General features: G+C 53.6%; 1 protein-coding gene across 4 annotated transcripts; it reads left to right on the forward strand.

Moving 5' to 3' along the window:
• The first annotated feature begins 53 nt into the window (after nucleotides 1–53).
• On the forward strand, nucleotides 54–22,556 carry Zbed4 (zinc finger BED-type containing 4). Of its 4 annotated transcripts, none has more exons than XM_046443522.2 (3): nucleotides 54–148; nucleotides 1,589–1,654; nucleotides 17,566–22,556. In XM_046443522.2, the coding sequence occupies exon 3, from the start codon at nucleotides 17,837–17,839 to the stop codon at nucleotides 21,317–21,319; it is 3,483 nt and encodes a 1,160-aa protein (XP_046299478.1). In that variant the 5' UTR covers nucleotides 54–148; nucleotides 1,589–1,654; nucleotides 17,566–17,836; the 3' UTR covers nucleotides 21,320–22,556. The 4 variants fall into 4 exon arrangements, with proteins under 4 accessions (XP_046299478.1, XP_046299475.1, XP_058435078.1 ...); XM_046443519.2 differs by lacking the exon at nucleotides 54–148 and adding an exon at nucleotides 437–567; XM_046443521.2 differs by lacking the exon at nucleotides 54–148 and adding an exon at nucleotides 816–1,338.
• The last annotated feature ends 1,638 nt before the right edge of the window (nucleotides 22,557–24,194 follow it).

A 24,194-nucleotide genomic window follows, 5' to 3' on the forward strand; every position in this document is an offset into this window, starting at 1 on the left:
GATTGCGCCTGCGCGGTTTACAGGGTCAAGCCACCCGGCGGGGCCAGCGCGCGGAACTGCGCTTGCGTGGTGTGCCGCGAGGGAGACTCCGAACACGACTGGCCGGGCGCACGGGGTTGCGCCTGCGTGGTCGACGGCGAGGGTGTAGGTATGTGTGTACGCGCTCTCGCTCGGAACTCCGTACTCCGAAGCGCTCGGGACTGCGCCTGCGTCGTCTACGCGCGTGGGGAACTCCAAGCTGGGTGGGCTCGTGGGACTGCGCCTGCGCCATCCTCCTGGCCCCGCCCCTCCCGCGGAGCCTCGGCATCTTCTGCCGCTCGCTCCGCCGGGCCCCGGGCGGGGCAGGTACGCGGGGATGCGCCTGCGCGCGCCGGCCCCGCCTCAGCCCCGCCCCCGCGCCGCGCGGGGCCCTGGGAGGGGCGCAGCGTCCGGCGGCGTCGCGGGCGGCGGGGCCGGGGCCGCGGGAGGGGCGGCGGGGGCAGACAAAGCGGCTAATGAATGGGCGCGCCCGCCGCGCCGTTCCCCGTCCCCAGCGCGCGGACCGCGCCGCGCCGAGCCGGCGCCCAGGTGAGTGCGCGCAGGGGCGCCCGGACCGCGAGCCATGTCCGCCGCCGGTGCGCGCCGCGCGGGGCGGGCGGCCGCGCCATTGTCCGCGCGGGCGGGGCCTGCCGTGGCGCCGCCCGTGACAGCGCCCGCGGGGAGGCCGGCCGCGGGGTGCTCGGCGCGTCCCGGCCGCCGCGGCGGGCTCCCGAGCCCCGCGCCGCCGCCGCTCGCCCCGCCGCCGGGTCGCCGCTGCCGGCGCCCGGGCTCCTTTTGTCCCTCGCGCGTGGCCCGCACCGCTCGGCTCCCGCCGGCGTCCGGCCTGTGGAAAGGGAAGTTGCGCGTTTGCAAGTTCGCTTGGTCGGGCCGCGTGCGTACTTGGGAAAACCCACTTGGCTGAGGACCCGTGTGCTTGAGCAGGCCACCCCTGACTTCCTCCGCGAAACGCACTTTTTGTGTGGTCGCCCTTATCGTGGTGGCACAACTGCGAGGCTAGGGGGAATTTAGTTGCGGGTTTTAAGAATTACTGCGGATAAGCCAAGATTCAGCCATGAGTTAATTCCGGTTACTAAACAGTTACCTTGGAGCGGAGACTGCAAGGGTTGACCCCGGGGGTTGCAGTGACTGAAGGATACTCACTTCCTGGAATCCTCAGATGATATCTGCCCCTCGGGAAAAGATCTAGTGCAAGTTAAGAGATTCTGAGGACCTTTAGAAGGTTTCCCAGTCAGTCTTTTAGGCAGGGGACGCAGCTAATCTACGCTGGAAGAGAGCTAAGAGCCTTAGTCCACTGGACAGGTGATTACTTTACCGTGCCCCCTACCTGTGTTCCCGCTAATTCCTGAATGCAGCAGTGGTTGATGTGTGTGGGTGCGGAAGCTCTGCTCTTTGATGTCAACACACGTGTGCACACACAGGTTCCCCAGTGCCTAGGAGGACAAAGCTTAAGTAAATTATGAGGGGAACTGATTGAATTCTGCATATGTACAGTGAAGCTGATAAGCAGTATTTATTACTGGAAAAAAAAAAAAACGTGTGTATGTTTCAGATCCTTGGCAGGCCTAGAGTTTGCAGAGTGAGAACTGGGAAGTGGACCTCTGGAAGCATGAATACAGTAAGTGTCCGTGGTCAATGCCATTGTCTTTTTCACTTTATACCTGTTTTCTCTGTGCCTGGCTTCACCTACATCAGTATTGACTTCTGATCTGATTTCCTTCTCCTTCCTAGTGGTGGTCAAGAGAAGGAAACAGGTGAATGCCTGTTGGGCTTAGTGACTTGGGATGGAGATCATGCTCGTTGGAGAACCCTCCTTAGAGGACACATGGGCTCTAAGGAGCATCTCTTTTCTTCTGAGCACCTGCTCAAAACAATTCAGAGTCAGCAACTTATTCCCCTGACTGCCCTTTGATTTTCAGGTCTCAAGACTAGAGGACATAAGTTGCAGAAATCATTGTTCTTACAGTTAGTTTTGCCCTGAATTGAGCTGTGTAAGAGTTGCAGTGTTCCCTTATCCCTCACTGTGTTTGAGTGGTCTCACTCTGTCTGTGCCTGTGGGGCACAGCCACTGGCTAGGCTCACCACCCCTCTTTGGGCCTCCACCTTTTCTGCCCTGATCTTCCATGCCCTCTCCTTGCCCCAGTTTATAGTACCTGGAATGTACTTTTTTCTTTTCTCATCCTGGAATGCCCAAGTCATTTCCTTGCTAATTATTTATATATGTTTGATAGTTCAAATTCTGGAACTCACTACTAGGAATAAAATCAAATCTTTCCTGATTCTGAAGCAAAGGGCACCCAGAGAGACAGTCACTTCCCTTGGGGTGTTCGTGCTGTGTGGGGCTGTGTGGCTCTATAAGAAGGAGGGCTGGGGATGTAGCTCATTTCGCAGAGTGCTTGCCTTGCATGCACAAGGCCCTGGGTTCAATCCCCAGCAACACCAAAAAAAAGAAAAACAACTAATCTGGGGCTGGGGGTGTGGCTCAAGCGGTAGCGCGCTCGCCTGGCATGCATGCGGCCCGGGTTCCATCCTCAGCACCACATACAAACAAAGATGTTGTATCTGCCGAAAACTAAAAAAAATAAATATTAAAGAAAAAGAAGAAGAAGAAGGTCCTGCCCTCAGATCATGGTGGTGGTGGGGATCCACATTGGAGCAGGCCCTTTAGCCAGGTGCACCTGTTTTCCCAGCTTCTCAGGACGCTGAGGCAGGAGGATCACTTGGGCCCCAGTAGTTCAAGGCCAGCCTGGGCAACATAGTGAAACCTTGTCTCAAAAATAATAATAATAATAATAATTAATTCAATAAGTGTTCTGATAAACTATCAGCAGGTGAAGGCAGGGAGCGAGAGATGCTTAGTTTCTGAGAAGTGCTCTGGGAAGCCACTGGTAGGGAGGGATGTTTGGTCCAGTAGGTCTGGCCCCCTCCCTCTGGCCCATGAGGTTGCTTTCAGTGAACACTGCTGCCACCTGCTCCCTGGCTTGGGTTGGGAATGGCCCTGCAGCCCTGGGCTTGCTCTCTTTTCGAGCTTTACCACCTTTGCAGGCTTTTCATCCAAAGCAGCCATGTGGCCATTATTGAGGCTCCCATTGTGGTGTCTGTTCCTCTTGCCTGCCACAGAGCAGGATAGGGTTGTATGTGGGGTTTGGGGAGAGCTTCATTTGATTGCTACATCACAGAAGCCACGTGCCACATCCTGTAAATTAAAGGACATTTGAAGATTTCCAGCAGCTTTCAGCCACAGCTGCAAGTCAGGCCTGTCACTGGGGGGACTTCCCTGAGGAAAGAGTGGGTGGTGAGGGTGTGATATTAAGTTCAGGGGACCCACAGAGAGAGCAGCAGGTCAGTCCACGCCCTGGTGTGTGACTAGAACATTTCTGGGACAAGGACCAGCTGACCTTAACGTGGTCTGTTTGCTTGCTTTGGAATGCGCTTTGTTTCCAAGGTAGCCTTATCAGGGTTTCTGACCAGGTCTCCTCTGGTGGAAACAGCCCTGGCCCCAGGTTTCTGGCGTCTGACCCTTTGAGCTGTCATCTGCACGTGGCTGGTGCTCCCCTGAAGGTCGCCTGGCCTGGCTGGAGGTCTGTGTCTGCAGCACTGTGTGTCACTGGTGCTGCTTTAAGGTCATGCCACCTGCACTCAGGGTTTACCGTGCACCGGTGTCTTCCAAAGAAAGACTGCTGTCTCGGCTTGTGCCAGGCAGAGGGCCTCAGTCAGGGGCGTCGAGAGCCCCTTGGTGTGTGTGTGGCTTCCTGAGGGTATATGCACACCCACTTGAAATAAGTGGACACTGGGTTCTGTTTATTTTGTTCTTTGGCACCAAGGATTAAATCTAGAGGTGCTTAATCACTGAGCCACATCCCCCAGTCCTTTTTTTATTTTGAGACAGGGTCTCTCTGACTTGCTTAGGGCCTTTGATAACTTGCTGAGGCTGGCTTTGAACCTCTGATCTGCCCGCCTCAGCCTCGAGTCGCTGGGATCACAGGTGCCACTGTGCCTGGCTCCTGAGCTGTTTCTAAAGTTTGTGTTAGGAATTTTCTAACCCGCCTTCAGGTGGAGCCCTTACAACGCCACCCTGTCTCCAATGGACAAGTGCTTTTTGAGGAAAGTTGCAGATATCAGAACACTTCACCTGTGTGTCCCTTTTCTGCCTGTTCCTTTCTTCTAAGGGACAAGAATGTCCTTTCTTGCAGTCCTGTCACCGAAGAAATCCAGGAAAGGTAATGAAAAGCCTGGTGCCATCCAGTGCCCAGCACACAGCCAGCTTTTCCAGTTGTCCCCGCCTGTTCTTAGGTGGCTGTGTCCTGCCCACTCACACATCATGGTGGGTATTGGGTGTTTCCATTCCTCCTCTGTGTACTCTGTGGGCTCTGTGACCTGAGTATGGTCTGAGTTGTGCTGTGTGCGTTGGATTGCGCTGTCCTCCACAGCTGATGCAGGAGCTGGAGGGGACTTTGGATCAGGGACAGCCCTGCAGTCAGCACGTGGCCTGTGGGTCTTGCACAGAGCTTGTGTTGGTCCTCCCTGGGATCACTGGGCAGCAGTGTGCAGCCACGCAGTGCTGTTGTTCCTCCTACCCTGATTACCCTCCCTCGTCCTTAGCCACCTCAGAAGACAGGACATGAGCGGGTTCTTCCCTCAATTGCCAGTTTTGAGAAGCACTTGGTTGTGTCACATGATGCCACTGCAGCAGGAGTTGGTGGTTCCTTTTTCTGTGAATGTCAAGGCAGGCTGCACTCTGCTGTGATCTTTTAAAAGCCTGTCACTGTTGTGTGTGGCGCTCAAATTGTAAGCATGACCAGTGGGGAGTCCTGGTGAGCTGGTCCTGTCCCTTTGCTGGGCATGTCTTCCTGATGCTTGCTTGTGGCCTGGTGTCCTGGCTCACTTCACTTTCTCTTTCACACTCCGGCCAGCCATGTCCTGAGTGCTTTGTTCCTTTTAGTTTTGTTTAATTTTGCAATGCTGAGGATTGACCAGGAGTTGCTTATGCTGGGTGAGGACTCCACCGTTGAGCCACACCCCTAGCCCTGTTCATTACTGCTCGTAGTCCTTTTGGTGGACACAGCTAGGAGAGAGAGAGAGAGAGATAGATGATAGATAGATAGATGGAGCTACTTGACCACTGAGCCACATCCCAGCCCTATTTTGCATTTTATTTAGAGACAGGGTCTCTTTGAGTTGCTTAGCGCCTTGCCATTGCTGAGGCTGACTTTGAACTCAGCCTCCCAAACTGCTGGGATTACAGGCATGCATCATTACTTCCAACAGAAATATATCTTTAAAACATGAGTTTGGGCTGGGATGTAGCTCAGTGATAGAGCACTTGCCTAGGTTGTGCAAGGTGGAGGTTTTAATCCCCAGAACCAAAAAAAAAGCATCAAGAGTTTAATCCTAATTTAAAATTATACCAGGCATGGTTGCTCGTTTGGAATCCCAGTGGCTTGGGAGGCTGAGGCAGGAGGATCACAAGTTCAAAGCCAGCGTCAGCAACTTTGCTTCCTCTTGTCACGCACCCTGGATACTAATTCCCATTACATTACGAGAGCTCACAATAAAAAAGGGCTAGGGATGTGGCTCAGTGGTTAAGCACCCCTGGGTTCAGTCCCTAGTACCAAATAATGATAATTTAAAATTACATGGTTTTATTTCATTTCTTTGATTCTTCAAATTTGTCTCTTTTATATCTTAAAGTTGGCCTTCTGTATCTGTAGCTTTTTCAGGTTCAACAAAGAATCAGAAATATTTGGAGAAAAGATTGTGGCATATTGAACACGTACAGATTTTTTTTTCCTAATCATTGGTAACAACTACTGCATAGGAATTACACTGTGTTAGGTGCTATGAGTGACCTAGAGATGACTTAAAGTATATGGGGGACGTGTGCATGCAGATATTTTGGTATCTTTGGGGGTGGGAGTGATGGTGTCCTAGAACCAGTTCCCAGAGGCTGATGGACAGCTGCCATGGGCATGATTTGTTTTATGCTGACGTAGATGTAAAATGGCAGTAGTGAAGTTAAAACATTACACTGCCACTAATAAAACTACTTAGTGATATTTTGGAAAGTCGTGATTTTTAAAGTTCTTTTGCTCCTTAGTATATATTCCCCTTGGGACAAATGGTTGAAGTACTGCATTTAAAAAGTCCCTTAACAAATATTCCTTTCTGTGGTTATGTTGCCCATTTGATATGCAATTAAGTTTGTTTTCAGATTTAGATTTTTTTGGTTTTACATCTTAATTTCATGTACAAAATTACATGGTCTAAAAGTCAGGACTATACAGTCTACATTCAGAAAACCTCTCCTGCCAGGCACAGGCTGCACGCCTGTGATCCCAGCAGCCCTGGAGGCTAAGGCAGGAGGATCACAGGTTTCAGACCAGCTGCAGCAACATAGTGAGACCGTGTCTCAATAAAAAAAAAATTAAAAGGGCTGGGGATGTGGCTCAGTGGTTAAGTGCCTGGGGTTCAATCCCTAGTACAAAAAAAACCCAACCAACCAACCTGCCCCAAGTCCTTCCTTCCTAAGGATAGCCATTGTTAACACATGGGGTTGGGGTGGTGGCTCAGCCATAGAGCGCTCGCCTAGCACATGCAAGGCGCTGGGTTCTATCCTCAGCGCCACATAGAAATAAATGTATTGTGTCCTACTACAACTAAAAATATATTCAACTAAAACATATAAAAAAAAATATATATATATATATATATATATATTTTTTTTTTTTTTTTTTTAAGTGAACACACACCCTGCCTCGGTTTCTTGTATGTCTTGCATGCAGCGAGTGCCCACTTCTGGGTCTGTTCCTGGTGGGGTCATCTGGTTCAGTGCCTTTCCACATTCCCTATTGTGGGCATGGTGCCAGAGGACACTGGTATTCCTGTGAGTTTGGATTTTTTGTGAGGATGACATGGTGGAAATGGTATCTTGGAGTAGTCTCCACTTACGTGTTTCTATTCGAATGATAAAATGAAAACAATATACTAACCTAGATTGGGTGTATTAGTAGTCGGTACCTTTGAATTCGTTGAATGCAAGTTACGGTGAGGCCAGCGGACGCGGCAGTGGGAGGCTGTTGCCCAAGTCTTCAACAGAGGATGGCACATTCTCCTGCCAGTCAGAGCTTGTCATTTCTTTCTTTACATATTGCAGTACCAGGGATTGAATCCAGGGGTGCTCTGTCACTGAGCTACATCCATAACCCTTCTTATTTTTTATTGTGAGACAGGGCCTCACTAACTTGGCCAGGCTGGACTTGAAGTTGGGATCCTCCTGCCTTACCCTCCTGAGTAGTTAAGGTAATAGGCATGCACCACTGGACTTGGCTAAAACTTTGAAACTAAGAAAATGTAAGAAGAATGCTACAATTTGGATTTTGAGTGCCTCCTTTTCTGCCTTTTCCCCTCCTCTGCCTTTGGTCTGTACTTGTGCTGAGTGGGCCTCTGGCCTAAGGCCTAGCCAGCCCTGGAGATGGGAGAGGAGGCTGGGGCTATGGGCTCATGTTCTGAGAGGAACCCTTTCCTCACCAGTGGGCACCCCGCTGTGAACAGGTGTTGGTCCAAGAGGAGGGCCCTTGGAAGATGATGGGGCTGTGGGAGTGAGCCCTCCTGCGTGGGGTTTGTTCCCTTTTAAAAAGGACCCCAGTGAGCCCCTGGTTCCTTCCACCACAGGATGGCACAGTGAGTAGGAAACAGCCCTCGCCTGACACTTGAGGCCTGGAGCCTATGATCTTGGACAGTTCTCCAGAACCATGAGAAGTGAACTTGCTTGTGCACCTCTCGGTCTGTAGTCTTTTGATTGGCCGAGCAGACCAGGAGAGTGGGGCTACTGTGATGGCGGCCACCTGGTGCCCTTCTGTAGGCAGCCCAGACTGTCTTCTGCGTGGATGGCGGCCCTGTTGGGAGATCCACTCACATCGGCTGTGTTGTTCGTGCTTTGCACCTCGTGGGCCAAGTACCCTGTGGCTTTGATCAGTCGCCCTGTTGTCGTGGTCTTGCAGTGCCGGGGTCAGACCAGGCCCTACCGACAAGCTAGGCGGCGCTCCACTGTTGGGCGCCTCTGCAGCCCCTTGTCCCTTTGATTTTTATCAAGGCAGAGCCCCTTTCTGTGGGCTCTTTTTTGTATTGCATGCTTCACAGTGTTTTACCTTTAGCTCAGCTGTCCACTGGGAGTTGATGGGGGGACAGTGTGTACTGGATGTAAAGGGTGATATTTTCCACAGAATGATCTAAGCATTTGTCCCTTTTTGTTCTCTTTTTTGTGGGGCTGCTGGGAGTTACCCAGGATTGATTAAACCCAGGGGTACTTAACAACTGAGCCACATCCTCAGCCCTTTTTATTTATTTTTTATTTTGAGACAGGGTCTCACTCAGGTGCTGAGCTTGCTTGAACCTGTTATCATCCTGCTTCAGCCTCCCAAGTTGCTTATCTGATTTATTTATTTTTATTTGGTGCTGAAGATTGAACCCAGGGCCTCACATATTCGAGGCAAGTGCTCTACCGCTGAGCCACAACCCCAGCCCCTCATTTTCGTTTTGACATGGGGACTTGGCTTGTTGCCCAAGCTGGCCCAAACTCTTGACCTTGAGTAACCCCCCCCCCCCATCTCAGCCTCCCAGGTAGCTGGGACGGCAGGTAGGCGCCACCATGGCTGGCACACCGTTTGTCTTGTCTCAGGCTCTGGTCCAAGGTCGGGCTCTATCTGGTGACGCCTTCTCGCTGGCAGAGCCTAGGCTTTGCAGAGCACTGCATGGCAAGACGGACAAGAGAGAGCCCTGGCCAGACTGGCCTTTATAGCTGACCCCGGAGATGACCATTAATCCATTAATCGCATGAGTGGATTAACCCTTTTGTGAGGGCAGAGCCTTAATCACCTCTGCAAGGTGCCACCTGGTCCCACTCTGTGCTCTCGTAATGGGAATTAGTATCCAGGGTGCGTGACAAGAGGAAGCAGCCGTTCAAGCCAGAGCGTTGTCCTGGCACCGTTTATTGCAAGGTCCTGCCTTCTGAGTGCTCTGCAGTGGGGGGGGGGGGGGGGCAGGTACCCGTCTCACCCTGGGCTCCGTCTGTGTCGGTCTTTTAGCCCTGGCACCTGGGCCATGGTGCCTAGTGTTTGTAGTTTTATAAGTGTTTTAAAATCTTTTCAGTTTTAGGTGGACACAATATCTTTATTTTATTTTTACGTGGTGCTGAGCATCAAACCCAGTGCCTCACACATGCTAGACGAGTGTTGTACCACTTGAGTCACATCCCCAGCCCTTAAAATCTTTTTTATCTTGAAATATAATATAGAAGCTGAAACTGTATAAAATAACTATATAGCTCAGAGAATTACCATAAGGCACGCATAATTGGTTCTTGGGTCAAAAAGTAAAACCTGATTGCTAGGCACAGTGGCACACACCTGTACTCCCAGCTACTCAGGTGGCTGAGGCAGGAGGATTGCCAAATTGAGACCAGCCTGGGCAACTTGGTGAGACCCTGTCTCCAAGAATACAAAGGTATGGGGTGTGGCTCTGTGGTAGAGCACCCCTGGGTTCAGTCCCCAACACCGGAATGAAGGAGAAAAAGAAACATACCCGCCCCTTTATGCCCTCCTGTGCCTGGCCAGGTTTGCTGCCTGTGCTCCTAGCACACTGCCCAGCGGCCTGGCTTATGGTACTACCTGCAATTTCCCTGTATCATGTTATGCCTGAGCTCAGCACCTCTGAATACTGGTCAGGGCTGCTCTGGTTTTTCATGACCTTCAGTCTCCTCTTTCACAGGCTTTATTGTCCCACTGCCTCCCACGGACACGACTTGTTGAGGAAGCTGGCTTCACTTGGGTTTCCATGTCCAGACGTGGCTGTGAGGGTCCTTGGGGAGCTTTAGTGTGGCCCCTGTGAGTCAGCAGTCGGGTCGGGAGGCAGGAGCACTCAGGCTGACTTCTGGAGAGAGCCCTTCTCAAGGGGGTTATGTGCTCCAAGGTGTCTTTTTCTTTCCTTTTTATTTTTTATTTTGAAACGACCTCAATAAGTTGCTCAAGCTGGCCTTGAACTTTGCCATTCTCCTGCCTCAGCCTCCTGAGTAGCTGGGACTCCAGGTGTGGCCACTGTGCCCGGCTCCCTTCAGCACTGGCAGCTGCTGTTGCCCACGCCCACACGCATCAGCCCACAGCTCAGTCAGTGCTTCTTTATGTGAGGTGACCTTTTGTAAGGAGAGACTTGTCCCCTTGCCCACTGATGCTGAACTGAAAATAAGTGTTTGATTCTTTAAATGTTTCCAAACAATCTTTTTTATTTATTTATTTATTGTTTTGATGTTGATGAACCTGTGTTTTGTTCATTTATTTGAATGCAGTGCTGAGAATCAAACCCAATACCTACACATCCTAGGCAAGCGCTCCAGCACTGAGCCCCAGCCCTAAAGAACCATTTTCTGCCATCCTCCAGAGGTGGCTATGTGTGTTTGACACCCTTGACCAAGTGTCAGCTCTGTGTTACCGCAGCAAACACCTGAGATTTTGGAGGTTCAAGTCTGCGATCCATCGGGCCGTCCCAGTGGTATGGCCTCTGGTGAGGGTCTGCCAGGTGGCTGTGGCGCGGGTTGTGGTAGCTCAAGCAGGGAAGCAGAGAGAGGCTGAGACTGGAGTCCCACAGGCCCCTCCAGGGCATGTCCTCAGTGACCTGAGGACCTGCCGCAGTCTGGCTGGGCACAAAATAACCGAGCCACCACACACCTTGTAGATTCAAACAGCAACTCTTTATTCTTTCTCAAACATTCATGCAATGTCACTGCAAATGACCTGGGTCCAAGGCAAGCCCATCTCCACAATGGAGAGTCCTCCCTCTAAGCAGCCTGGGGTAGGCTGACAAGGAAATTGCCATGCGTCGTTCCTACTTGGCTATGGCTCTCAGCAATAGCTTGTTTTACTTTGTTTTTTCTTTTTTTTTTAAGTAGTGATGAATTTTTTCCCTTTACTTGGTGTTTTTGTTTTGATGATGTAATGAATAGCTACTCATTTTAAAAACACTGGGGAATAGGGAAGAAATGCACAGAGCACCCTCCTGCCCAGGTCTTCTGCCCACCATCAGCGCCAGCTGTCCTGGGCACCCTCCTGCCCGGCTATTGTGCACTGTGCCCACTGATGGCAGCTCTTGCACATCCTTTGTGTTTGGAAGCCAGTTTGGCTGGGTATAAAACTCTTTCCTTTCCCCTTTAATGCCTTAACTGTGCTGTTCCCTCGTCTTTTAGTGTGAAGCAGGGCTGGCGACCATGAAGCTTTTGTTTTCCTTCCCTGTGAGTGACTGAGAGCCCAAAGGATTTCTCTTCTTCTTTTCTTTTTCTTTTTCCAAGTCTGCTGGTTTTGCTAGAGTATATTTCAGTGTAAATCTCCAGGATGGGTTTTCACATGCCCTTTTGATATGTAGTTTCACGATTTTTATCTCAGGAAAGGTTTCTAGTTTTTAGTATTTTCCTCTCTCTTTCCTTTTCTGGGAGATGGGTATTCTGTTTTCTTGTTGGATTTTCTTTATCTATCAAAGTAAGCTTTCCTCTCTGTTTACTTATTTATTGGTGCCAGGGATTGAACCCAGGAGTGATGACCGCTCAACCTTAGCCCCTTTTTGCGTCTGATTTAGAGAGAGGGTCTTGCTGAGGTGCTGAGGCTGGCTTTGAACTTGCAGTTCTCCTGCCTCAGCTTCCCAAGCTCTGGGATTACAGGCGTGGCCACCATTGGCTGTTGTTTTTTACTGACACCCCCACCCCACCCCTGCCACTTCCCCCTCCAGTACTGGGATGGAACCAGGGTCTCATGCATGCCAGGCAGGTGCTCTACCACGGAGCCACATCCTGATCCCAGCTGTTACTGTTTAGAGCTATTATTTTTTTGGTGGTGGTGGGAAGGGTTGTTGAGGATGGAACTCAACACATGCTAGGCAAGCGCTGAGCCATATCCCCAGCCCTTTTTATTTTGAGACATGGTCTCCCTAAGTTGCTGAAGCTGGCTTTGAACTTATGGTCCTCCTGCCTTGGCCTCCCAAGTTGCTGGGTTTACAGGTATGCACTACCACACCTGGCTTTTTTAGAATTTGGAGATGCTAATACTGTTTTTCAAGGAATTTGTTGGTTTTCTCTGAGATGCAGTTTTATTTTCATAGTTATTTGTGCATTTGTGCCTAAGTGTCTATGATGACGCCCTGGGTATTGGTGATTCCTGTCTCCAGTTTTTTCTCTAATCAGTCTGTGTAGATCTTTTTCAATTTTGTTGATCTTTCAAAAGAACTAGTGTTTGCCTTCATTAGTTTTTTTTTATTATTATTATTTCATGATTCTTACATTATTTAAAAAAAAAAAAAACTTCCTCTCTGCCTATTTTGGGGTTGGATTTGCTGTACTTTGTGATTTCTTCACCACCTTGTTAATAAAGAATTGTTATATATTTGAAAATATTTTGGAGTTTTCCAGATGCTGTGTTGCTGCTGTTTCCATTCACTTCCGGGTCGTGGGACCGTTCTTTCTGACTTCAGTTCTTTTCAACACATTAGTTTCATTTTGTCATCTGCCTTCGTGTGTGGGGCACACCTGTTGCGGTGTGGTTCTGCTGGTCATCTGATGATGGTGCTGTCCAACTCCTATCTTCTCATGCTGGCTGAACCCTGAGTGGAGTGCTGAATTCCATCTGCCTCTGTGGGTGGGCCTGCTCCCCTCTGCTTGGGCCAGCCTGCAGGTGTGTTTGAAGGCCTGTGTCACGGGGGTCCATGTGTGGGGCTGTGTGCCCTGGGGAGCGGACCCCACTGTGATCATGTGCGGCTCCGTGTGTGAGAGAGAGAGAGACTGGGGATTGGACCACTGAGCTCCCTTCCAGCCCTTTTTATTGTTTGTTTTGATTGATTGATTCTGCAGTGCTGGGGATTGACCAGGGCATGGGGCATGCTGGGTAAGTGCTCGGCCACTGGGCTGCGTCCCCAGCCCTTATTTATTGTAAGAGAGGCCCCTGTGGTCGCCAGGCTTACCTGGAGCTTGCATCCTCCTGCCCGTGCCTCCTGGAGGCTGGGGTCCTTCTGCTGTGCTTCCCTTTGTCCTCGGCGTTGCCTCTTTCCATCCTTGGGTTTTAACCTGTTGGCGTCTTTATGTTTAAAAAGTGCTTCTTGTAGGCAGGCAGCGTGTACTTCCTCATCCATTCTCTGCCTTTAGAAGAAAACTGTATCTGGTATAATGGGCCCACAGTGCATTGTACGTATTTAAAGTGCAATTCTGATCTTTGCGTGTGCACGGGCAGCTGCTGGGTCCATGACGTGTAGTCTGCAGGGACGGGTGCTGGTTGGGCTTGCGTGAGGACGGCCGGCCTTGTCCAGAGCGTGAGCATGCCCATCACCCGTCTTCTAAAGCGACCCACCTGGCCTTTGGTCTGGCTGCTTCTACCCAGTGTAATTGTGGGAGTCGTTTGTGGTGTTATTTCAGTAGCTCATTCTTTTTTCTGTGTAGTAATCCATTCAGTGGAGGTGACCCATTTGTTCTCCAATCTGGGGGTATTGTATAAAAGCTGTGTGAAATTTGCACACATAGCTGACTTTTTGTAGGTCAACACCTGGATGTGGAATGGCTGGGTTATGGGATAGGGGTCAAGCAAAGACCGCTGGGTAGGTAGGGCCCAGAAGTAGGCCATGCACGCGGACACCTGGCTTTCAGCCAGCTCCTGAGGGGACTTGGTGGAAAGAGCATGGTCTTGTCCACAGGGTAGAGCAGTTAGATTTCTTGTGCAAAAAAAACAAACCCGGACCCTTCAGAGATGTAGGGTGAGCTGTAAGGCTTATGGGGGGGCTGCCAGGAAGAGCAGTGGCACCAGGTCAGACAGCTTTCTTGGCCAGGACCCGGAAGCATCGTCCACAGAAAGCAAACTGGTAGGCTGGATTGGAGCAAGGACTTTTGCTCTTCAGCATTTAGCAGGAGAGTGCAAGGTGGGGTGCGGGGGTGCAGATCACAGGTCACCAGTGAGCGCACAGCAGGTCGGGCCAAGCACCCCTCAGGAGCCCTCAGCTGCCTGTTCCCCTGCTCTTCGGGTCGGGGTTTCCCTCTGATTTCCACTCTGGTCTTCACTCTATCTCTGTGTTATTTGTTGGGGGTTTTCTGTGGCTGAAGTCCTAACACACCCCTGTGACTTACCAGTCCCCCATACACTTGGCGATTGGCTGGGTGTGTGGGTGCCACCCACCTGTCACTGCAGCCACGCATGGTTTCCACTTGTGTGTGTACTGCAAGCTGCTCAGGAAATTGTTTGAAGTAGTTGTTTATATTGTAGAGACATTGTTGAAAATGGTAAAAATTCCCCTTTGACCTATCTGTCCACAGTTTACCGTGTAAATACCTCTGAGACTTGCCTTGGTCACAGGTGGGCTGCAGTTGCTCTGTGCTTCTTGAGGCTTACTTTTAAACTTCATAAGGGTAGCTCCCAAGTGGCTTTGCAGGCCCCACTTCCAAGCCCATGCCCTTCTGAGGCCTGCGTTTCTGTCGGGGGGGGGACCCCCCTGTTCACAACCCTTGCTCCTGCTGTCCCACTTGATCTTCACATTGGCTCTTCACAGGTGGCCTCCTAACACGGGTCAGTGCTCAGTGGTGTGGCCGCCCTGTGGCTCTCTTCACTGTGTAGCTCCTTCCCGGTGCTCTGTCCCCAGGCCCAGCTGGGCTGCTCAGCAAGACCACCAGGCTCTGCTCGCGTGCCTCAAGTGCCAAGCTGGGACCTTGCAGGCTCATGTCACCGGTGTGGCACGTCTGTGACCACCATCCTGTGCTTGCTCCCGTGAGTGCCTGGAAGGCCTGTGCGGGGGTCCCAGGTGCCTGGGTGTTCCCGGTGGGGGAGGTGAGCCTGGACGGCTCTGCTGCGGCCTGGGTGAGGACTCACTTCCCGCTGCGCTCTTCCTCTGCAGTGATTTTATTTATTCCTGAGAAGTCTTTCCACAAAAATTTTAGACTCTGCTTATTGGCTACTGCACAAAAGCATTGCGATTTTGATTGGGATTATGATGAATTTATAGATCAATTTGGGAAAATATTGATGTCTTACCAATGTTGAGTTTTCTTATCCATGAATCTGGCATATTTCTCTTTATTTATTTTTAATTTTCACAGCCATGTTTTGTAGTTTTCACATTTTAAACATTTCTTTCTCAATTTCATAATTTTTGCATATTATATATGGAATTTTTAAAATCGCATTTCCCATTTGCTTCCTGTGTATTAACCGAGTGTCTTGTGACTTTCCAAACTCACTGTGCTGGGCGTAGGCTCCTTGTGATGTCTCGCCTCCTAACTTTGGGTGCGGGTGCAGGTCTGCTGCTTCCTTCCTAGCCCGCCTGCCTTTGTCCCTTCTCACAGCTCTGAGCTCTCGAGGCAGTGTGACACTGACCAGGTGCCAGGCACCTGGCGGAGGCCCCTTCCTGGCACTGGAGGCTGCTGGCTGTGCCTTAGCAGGCTCACTGCTTCTCGCCTGGCGTGGTCCCTCTGCCTCGGGTTGAGCACCAGGTGCGGTTTCTGCCTCTATTGAAGTGACCTCTGTTCACCCTCCTCAAGGTGAATTATTTGTGCAGGTTCCGCCCACCTGGCTGCAGCCATTTGAGTCGCCCTGGGGCTTTCCTCGCGTGGCTTCCCCTGTGGATAGGAGTGCCCTGTGGGGCCCTCACTGCCTAAACCAGCTTGAGTCCTGGCTGCCCCATAGCTCCCCTCTGGCCCTGCTCCTGCTGCCACCTGTGAACGTCTGTCTGTCAGTCTCCGGTGAACCCTGCCTGCCTCCTGGACCGTCTGCCTCTCCTGCCCTCTCGTGGCACCTCAGGTGCGCCCCCTCGAGACTTGCCTAGAAGGGTTCCTCTTTGAGTATTAAGTGAGCCTTTCGGCCTTGGAAGTACCTACTTGGTCACCTTTTATCATCCTTTTTGTTAGAATGTTAAAAGGAATTGTGCCTTTATTTATTTTCAACATTTAGTTGTAGATGGACACAGTGCCTTTATCTTACTTATTTGTTCTATAACACAGGCGCTCCGCCACTGCGCCACAACCCCAGCCCCTGCATTTGTCTTTATTAGTCTGTGATCTTGAGTCTTCTTCTTTTGGAGGTCTCCCATGTGCCAGTGTGGACAGGAAGTGGGCCCCACCCTGGAACCAGGCACAGTTGTTCCACAGCAGCTCACACCTCGTACCCCAGGCAGGTCAGGTCGTCTCACCTGGCCTGTAGTTGACAGTGGCCAGTTTCTCAGGCCCCCTGCTGCCCCTGAGGGCATGTTGTCCTGCTGGGTCCTGTTGGGGCTCCTCCGTGGCTCCCTGCAGGGCGTGTGCAGCTCGCACCAGCACTCCACTCCTCTGTGGCTGCAGGACGAGCCTCGTAAAGGAGACGATGGACCTGGATAGCTTCTGCTTTGTGGCGCATCCCACTGTTGTGAGCCTCCCTGGGTACATCTGGTTGAGCACCCGCATCAATCCTCTTGGTGTCTGGGAGTGGGGTGCTGGTAGAAACCTGACTTGTAACTTTAGTGGGGTGGGGACAGGGGATTGAACTTGGGGACACTCAACCACTGAGCCACATCCCCAGCCCTATTTTGTATTTTATTTAGAGACAGGGTCTCACTGAGTTGCTTAGGGCCTCACTTTTGCAGAGGCTGGCTTTGAACTCAGGATCCTCCTGCCTCAGTCTCCTGACCTTCTGGGATTACAGATGTGCACCACTGTATTTTAAGTGTTTTCTTCCGTGGTGCCAGGACTTGAACCTGCACCTCCTGTGTGCTGAGCACACTTGATGACCAGGCCCTATCCCTAGCCTTTGTTTTGGGTTTGATCTGGCTGCTCTGTGCCTCTGGTGTCACGGGGGCCTTCTCCTGGTGAGGCTGTCAGGTCTTGTTGACCTGGGGTGCTGTGTGGCCCAGATACCCTGCTTGCCCTAAGGGTTTAGTACTGTCACTCAGGACGTGGCAGTCTGGAAACCAGGGGATGTGGCTCCTGCAGCTAGGGAGTGGGGCTTGCCCTGGGCGGCATCCCTGAGAACCCTCCCACTACTGTGCTGGGCTCTGGAAGGGCTCTGCCTGGCGACTCTGGGCCCATTGCTGCTTTTTAAACTTCCCTACTGCACATGCCCACTCCTGCCCGCCACACCTCGTCACCCTTTGCATCTCCACCCTGCGTGGTCGGTCTCCACGATTTCACAGGCTAGTGGACCGTCTTAGGTCTGAAGGGTGCGGACTCCTACGTCTGGGTACAGTGAGTCAGTTTCACAGAGCTCAGCCTTCAGTCTGGGTGGCCCTGGTAAACCCAAAGGTGAGAGTGAGCTCAAGGGGAAGGTGACCCCTTCGTGCCGGGGCTTGCCACCCATGGGCCTGAGCTCCACCTGCTGTGTGTGCACTGCGCTTCTTCCTTGGCGGAGCAGGTGCTGGAGCTGTGGGGGGGGCTTCGGGGTGTCGGGAACAGGTTTCTCCTGCCTCTCCGTCCGTCCGTAGGCCCATGTATTCACACCAGTGTGAACTTGGAATGTTTTGTTTCCTCTGTGCTTAATTTGTCCTCTCTTATAGGACATGCAGGAGGGCTGTGTGTGCTGTCGAGGTGGTGGGGACCCTGACTTCAAGACCCGCAGCCAGTCTCCCCTGTGCAGACAAGCGTCCCCACGGCCAGGCCCGCAGCAGCAGAGCCCCAGCGCGGAGCACACACAGGAACAGCCTGGAGACGGAACGGCTGTGGCAGGGTGACAGTGAAGCTGGGCCGGCGTACAGGGGCACTCAGACCAGCTCTCCGTTGACCCGAGACACTAGCATGAGGAAGGAGCTGGGGTAGTTATGGTTGGCCATGGAGGACAACCAGGACTCTCATCCCAGAGGGGACAGTGACTGTGTTTCTGGCAAAATAAGTTTCAAAATAGAGGAGGAAGAAGATGATCCAGTTCCCAGCTGCTGTTTGGAAGGAGTGGACTTTCAGGGTGAGCGGGAGGGCGTGAGGCACACGGACAGTGGGGAGGAGCAGGCGGAGGGCCGGGCGGGTGGCCCCTGCTTCCCTGCCGAGAGTGAGGATGGCTGCGGGGCCCTGCTCTCCCAGTACAGCAGCACGCTGTACAGCGTGGCCATGGAGGCCGTGGCCCAGAGCCTGCTCTCCAGCCGCCACATCAGCTCCAGGAAGAAGTCGCCAGCGTGGAAGCACTTCTTCATCTCCCCCCGAGACAGCACCAAGGCAATATGTCGGTACTGCATGAAGGAGTTCAGCAGGGGCAAGAACGAGAAGGACCTGAGCACCAGCTGCCTCATGAGGCACGTGCGGCGGGCGCACCCCACCAAGCTGGCGCAGGAGAACGGGAGTGTGTCCGCCAGCTCCTCCCTGCCCTCGCCCTCGCTCCTGCTTCCTCCGCAGCCCGCGGACGTCGGGGACCTGGCCTCCACCCTCTCGCCCATCAGACTTGCCCACAAGATGGCAGCTACAATCCCGTCCCCTGACCGCATGCAGGAGGAGCCCGTGTCCATGGTCTCTTCTGAGGTCTCTGATGTGCCGGTCACTGAGAAATATAGCAGAGAGGAGGCCCTGGCGGGGTCATCTCCCCACCTTGCCCCACTCCACTACGACGAGACTGCAGAGGGCGTGGCGGAGAGAAGCCTTCGCCTTCCCAGGAGCACATCGGGGTCCAGGAGGAGGTCGGCCGTCTGGAAGCACTTCTACCTGTCCCCACTGGACAGCTCCAAGGCCGTCTGTGTGCACTGCATGAATGAGTTCAGCAGGGGCAAGAACGGGAAGGACCTGGGCACCAGCTGCCTCATCCGGCACATGTGGAGAGCACACCGCTCCATCGTCCTACAGGAAAATGGGGGCGGCTCGGGCATCCCACCCCTGTACCCCACGCCCCCCACCCTGCTGCCCACCCTGCTGCCTCCAGACGGAGAGCCGGACTCCATGTCGTCCTCTCCAGGAAAGCTGGTCCCAGAGTGCCCCTCGGCCTCCTCGTCCCCAGACAGGCTGGCTGAGGACCTGCCTGGGGACGCACTCGGCACGGACGTGTCCGTGCTGTCATCCTCCGAGGACGTGGGCGAGGCTTCTATGGGTGCCTCTCCTGAGAAGCAGCAGGCCAGCGGGTCGAGCCCCAGGAGGTGCGAGCCTGGTGCTGTCTTCCAGCAGAACAAGAAGGTCATGAAGAGGCTGAAGTCGGAGGTCTGGCACCACTTCTCCCTGGCCCCCACGGACAGTCTGAAGGCCGTGTGTCGCTACTGTGGCTGCGTCATCAGTCGGGGGAAGAAGGGGGATGTGGGCACCAGCTGCTTGATGCGGCATCTGTACAGACGCCACCCCGAGGTGGTCGGGACCCAGAAGGGCTTTCTGGGTGCCAGTTTGGCGAACTCTCCATATGCCACTTTGGCTTCTGCAGAAAGCTGCTCCTCCAAGACGCCTGCCCTGCCAGCCGTGGTCAGGAGGAACCACCAGGCCGTGTTTCCCGTCAGCAGTAAGAAGACCTCCAAGCTGTGGAACCACTTCTCCGTCTGCTCTGCAGACTCCACCAAGGTGGTGTGTCTGCACTGTGGCCGGACCATCAGCAGGGGCAAGAAGCCCACCAACCTGGGCACCAGCTGCCTCCTGAGGCACCTACAGAGGTTCCACGGCCACGTGCTCAAGGCCGATGTCCACCCAGAGACCACCCTGTCCCGCTCTCCAGGAGTCCGGGGACCACTGAGCACAGAGTTGTCGGGCACGTCCTCCTTCGGTGACCCCAGTGAGAAGTTCTATGACTCTCACCCAGTTGCCAAAAAAATCACCAGCCTGATAGCAGAGATGATCGCACTGGACCTCCAGCCCTACTCCCTTGTGGACAGCACTGGCTTCAACAGGCTGCTGGGGTACCTGAGGCCCCAGTACTCCGTGCCCCCGCCCTCCTACTTCTGCAGCACGGCCATCCCGGGCATGTACGACAGCGTGAAGCAGATGGTCCTGTCCCAGCTGAGGGAGGCTGAGAGTGGCATGGTCCACTTCACCTCGGGAATCTGGACGGGCACCCAGAGCCGTGAGTACCTGACCCTCACTGCCCACTGGGTCACCTTCGCATCCGCGGCCCGCCCGCACTGCGAGGACCACCACTGCTCAGCACTTCTGGACGTGTCGCAGATTGACTGTGACCATGGCGGTGGCAGCATCCAGAAGCAGCTGGAGTGCTGGTGGGAAGCCTGGGTGACATCCATTGGCCTGCAGGTGGGCATCACGGTCACTGACAACCCGAGCATTGGCAAGACTCTGACCGAGGCGGAGCACTCGAGCGTGCCCTGCTTCAGCCACACGGTGGACCTGATCGTGAGTGAAGCCATCAAGAGCCAAAGGATGGTGCAGAGCCTACTGAGCGCCGCCCGAAAGCTGTGTGAGCGTGTCCAGCGCTCTCCCACGGCCAGGGAGAAGTTGGCCGCGCTGCAGCGAGAGTTTGAGCTGCCACAGCACCACCTTGTCCAGGACGTGCCGTCCAGGTGGAGCACGTCCCTGCACATGCTGGAGCGCCTGCTGGAGCAGAAGAGGGCCATTAACGAGATGTCCATCGAGTGCAGCTTCAGAGAGCTGATCAGCTGCGACCAGTGGGAGGTCATGCAGTCCGTCTGTCACGCACTGAGGCCCTTTGATGCTGCCAGCCGGGAGATGAGTGCCCACGTGTCCACTCTGAGCCAGGTCATCCCCATGATCCACATCCTCAGCAGGAAGGTTGAGATGCTCTTTGGAGAGACGATGGGCATCGATACTATGCTGAAGTCGCTGAAGGAGGCCATGGCGAGCCGCCTGTCTGCCACCCTCCACGACCCCAGGTACGTCTTTGCCACGCTGCTGGACCCTCGCTACAAAGCCTCCCTGTTCACGGAGGAGGAGGCGGAGCAGTACAGGCAGGATCTAATCAGGGAGCTAGAAATACTGAATTCTACCTCAGAGGACACAGCCGCCTCCGATGGCTGTGACTCAGGGCCCCCGTCGAGAGATTCTGGCGGAGGGGACAGCCTGTGGTCGCTGGTGGCCAAGGTGGAGGGGCGAGAACGGCGGGACAGGCTGCCAGAAGACATGGTGCTCGCCTACCTGGAGGAGGAGGTGTTGGAGCACAGCTGTGACCCACTTGCCTATTGGAACCTCAAGCGGTCATCCTGGCCTGGGCTGTCCACTTTGGCTGTCAGATTTTTGGGCTGTCCCCCAAGTACCGTCCCTTCGGAAAAGCTGTTCAGCACGCCCACAGAGAATGGCAGCTTTGGCCAGCCCCGGCTCATGATGGAGCATTTTGAAAAACTTATCTTTTTGAAAGTGAATCTTCCCTTGATCTACTTTCAGTATTGAACTCACGACGGAGTCGCCAGACCAGACGTGCTCTTGGCAGTGCTGGCTGTGACCCGCCCAACAGGGCCAGGTGGGATACCAGGCCAGCATCCGGGGCCACCCACCGGCTCGCACCGTAACGTCACACGTGCCTTACTCCTGTCGGGCCAGGGCGCAGCGTGTTGGGAGTCCACTGGAAGCAGCCCGTCTCATCGGTTGTGAAGTGGGGTGATCAGGTTTTAATTCATGACTGCAGCATTTTTTAAAAGTTAGGGGTCAGAAATGTGTGTTCCTAGAATGGAGATAAGATGTAAACAGTTTTATCCTGTAGGCTTTTTATTCAATTGTGTAAAAACCATGAATCAGGTACTGTATTTTAGCTAAATATTGCTTTAATTGCAACAAAACAGCTTTTGTGGCTGTGAAATGAAACCTGTAAATAGGAGGTGGAGCTTAAGCCATCCTGACTGAGCAGTTTTAACTGCAGGCTCTAAAATGTGTCGAGGAGTGGAGAGAATATTCTGGAAGCTAACTGTTTACCACAGAGACAAAGCGTTTGAAAACAAAACTGTACTTGGGTGACTCACGGAGTGTGCAGTTGCAGTGACGTGGTCACGGACACGTTCCGTTTCAGGTCTTTGCATTCAGGGTTGCACGGTCCGTTCATTCACTCAGAGGTCCCCGACTGTCTGTCCTACTCCTTGAGATCAGAGTCCCGTGTGTGTCCATGCTAAGGATTCAGCCAGTGCAGAGCGTGGCAGTGCAACAGGGGGCCCGTTGACCGCGTCTGGCGCCTCTGACTGAGCGTCCCTGAGCAGTGGAGCTCTGTGTGCGCTGACCCAGGTGCTGGGACCACGGCCGGGCCCTGGAGGCAGTGGTGACCAACGGGGCGTCTGGCAGGCTACAGTGGTGAGGCTAGCCTTAGGCATTTAGGTTTTTCTTTTTTTATAGTAGGGAAGATTCAGCCATCACTGGGGTATTTTAGAATCCCAGGACATCAGAGTGAAATTATCAGTTGTCAGATTCAGTTGTCAGTGTTTGCTTTAACATCTGAAAAAGGTTCCTGTTCTACGTCACTTCAGACCACTGGGTGCTGTGGATGAGGCGACACGCTCCTCTGCCATGGCCCCCTAGGAAGCTGTCCTTCTGTTGAATACTGTACCTTTGCTCGCTCTCAATTCGAGTGGACTGTGCTTTAGTGTATTTATAAATGATGGATTCAGTTTCTGAAATTAAACTTTTTATTTGCAGTTTTCCAGTGCTGGTGGACACAGGCTCTTTATTTGTAGGGCAGCCGCACAGGCGTGCTCCTTGTGGGACAGGGCACAGAAACCATGGCCCCTGGCGGTGGACACGGGGCAGAGGGATGGGTTCCTGCAGCAGCGTTTGAGGAGGTGAACGCGATGGCAGGAGTGTCAGTGGCGTGGCCTCGCACCCGTCCACGGGTCCCACTGCCGTTCCAGGTGGTGTTCCCGTGGTTTGCTGGCTCCCTGCAGTCCCCCCCTCTGGCTCCAGGCAGGAAGGAGGGCTGAAGGCTCCTGGTCAGCAGTGTCCGCAGCTGGCTTGCCACCCCATTCTTCTTGGCATTATGTTTTGAAGGTAGGAACCTTAGAATTTGGGGGTATTAAGCTCCAAGGGTCCCCCTCTAGGGAGCTGCTAGGATTGCATCCCGCCCTAATCCAGCAGGTTGGGCCTCCCGTCTGCAGGGCTGGCCCGGCGCTGGGTGCAGCAGCGTTCACCTGCACGTGTCCCTGCTCAGACAGAGCCGGGGGTCTAGGCAGGAATGGCGGAGTGCCACCTGCGTTTCCAGGTGAAGTTTCGTGGACCATGGGGTGCAGCTCTCTGCTCAGAATTGCCCAGGCCTGTCCTCAGGCTGAGAAGTGGCCCCAGCTGGAGCTCTTGTGGGGCTGCTCTGCCTTGAGCTGGTGCCTTCCACCCAGTGCTCAGAGCTCTCGCCTCTTCTGCGCCGTCTGTTGAAGGGCTGTGAGCCACAGTTGGTGTAGGGACGGGAAACCAGCAACAGCAGTCCGTCCCTGTGCCAGTGACACTGGGAGTCTTTATCTCAAGTGTTGCATGCACGGCCAGTGGGTGTGGCAGAAACCTGGCACCCGGGCTGGCAGTCCTGCAGGAAGGTGAGGACCGGCACTGTTGGGCCCGCTGAGCACATAAACAGGAACCCAGGCCGTTCCCACCCCAGCTCTCCACTCAAACCCGAACTGTGGGCCGTTGGTGACACTGTGGGCCGGTTCCTGAAGTTCTCAAGTCTCTCAGGTGTCAGCCCTTTGCATGAGCCTCAGAACCGTCTGGTCTCAGTGAGTAAAACTGCTGACGCATAATAACTTGTTGTTGACCTCGACGTCACCTGAAGCCAGCACCCTGCCCCTTGTCCTCCTGACCCTGAGGCAGCAGCAGGGCTCACTCTCCCGGGAGCTAGAGCTTGCTCTCTCTGCTGTGCGCGGGATTACACGGGCCTTGCATGTGCTGGACCAGTGCTCTGCCACTGAGCCCCACCCCAGCCCCAGGTGCTTTTAAGAGCAGAGAGCAGCCAAGGCACCGGGGTCTGCGGAGACAGGGTCGGGCGGGAAGAGACTTGAGTGAAGGCAGATTCCGTGTTCACCATGTTGTTCCTGTTGGGCACTTGCCGGTTTCCTGGTTGTGAACCTATCAAAAGGTGGGAGCCAGGGCTGGCCCCAGGGCATGGCGCTATGGGGACCACCAGGACTCCAGGAGCAAGGTCTTGGAGAGAGAAGAGCCTCAGAAGCGACCTGGCAGCTTGCTTTGCCCTGCATGGGCACCGCTCCAGGAGACAACCAGGTGTGGAGGAGGCAGAAAACGCTCTGAGGTTCCCAGTGAGACCACAGAGCAGCCCTCACAGGCCTGGACCACCCCAGCTGTC

This window comes from Marmota monax, unplaced genomic scaffold, assembly GCF_021218885.2.
Source record: "Marmota monax isolate L192 unplaced genomic scaffold, Marmota_monax_Labrador192_F-V1.1 WCK01_AAM20220418_F8-fsc00234, whole genome shotgun sequence".
In the NCBI taxonomy this organism is placed as follows: Eukaryota; Metazoa; Chordata; class Mammalia; order Rodentia; family Sciuridae; genus Marmota; species Marmota monax.

Excerpts from the sequence above, each read along its gene's own strand:
- Zbed4 (XM_046443522.2), top strand. The coding sequence starts at position 17,837 with ATGGAGGACAACCAGGACTCTCATCCCAGAGGGGACAGTGACTGTGTT.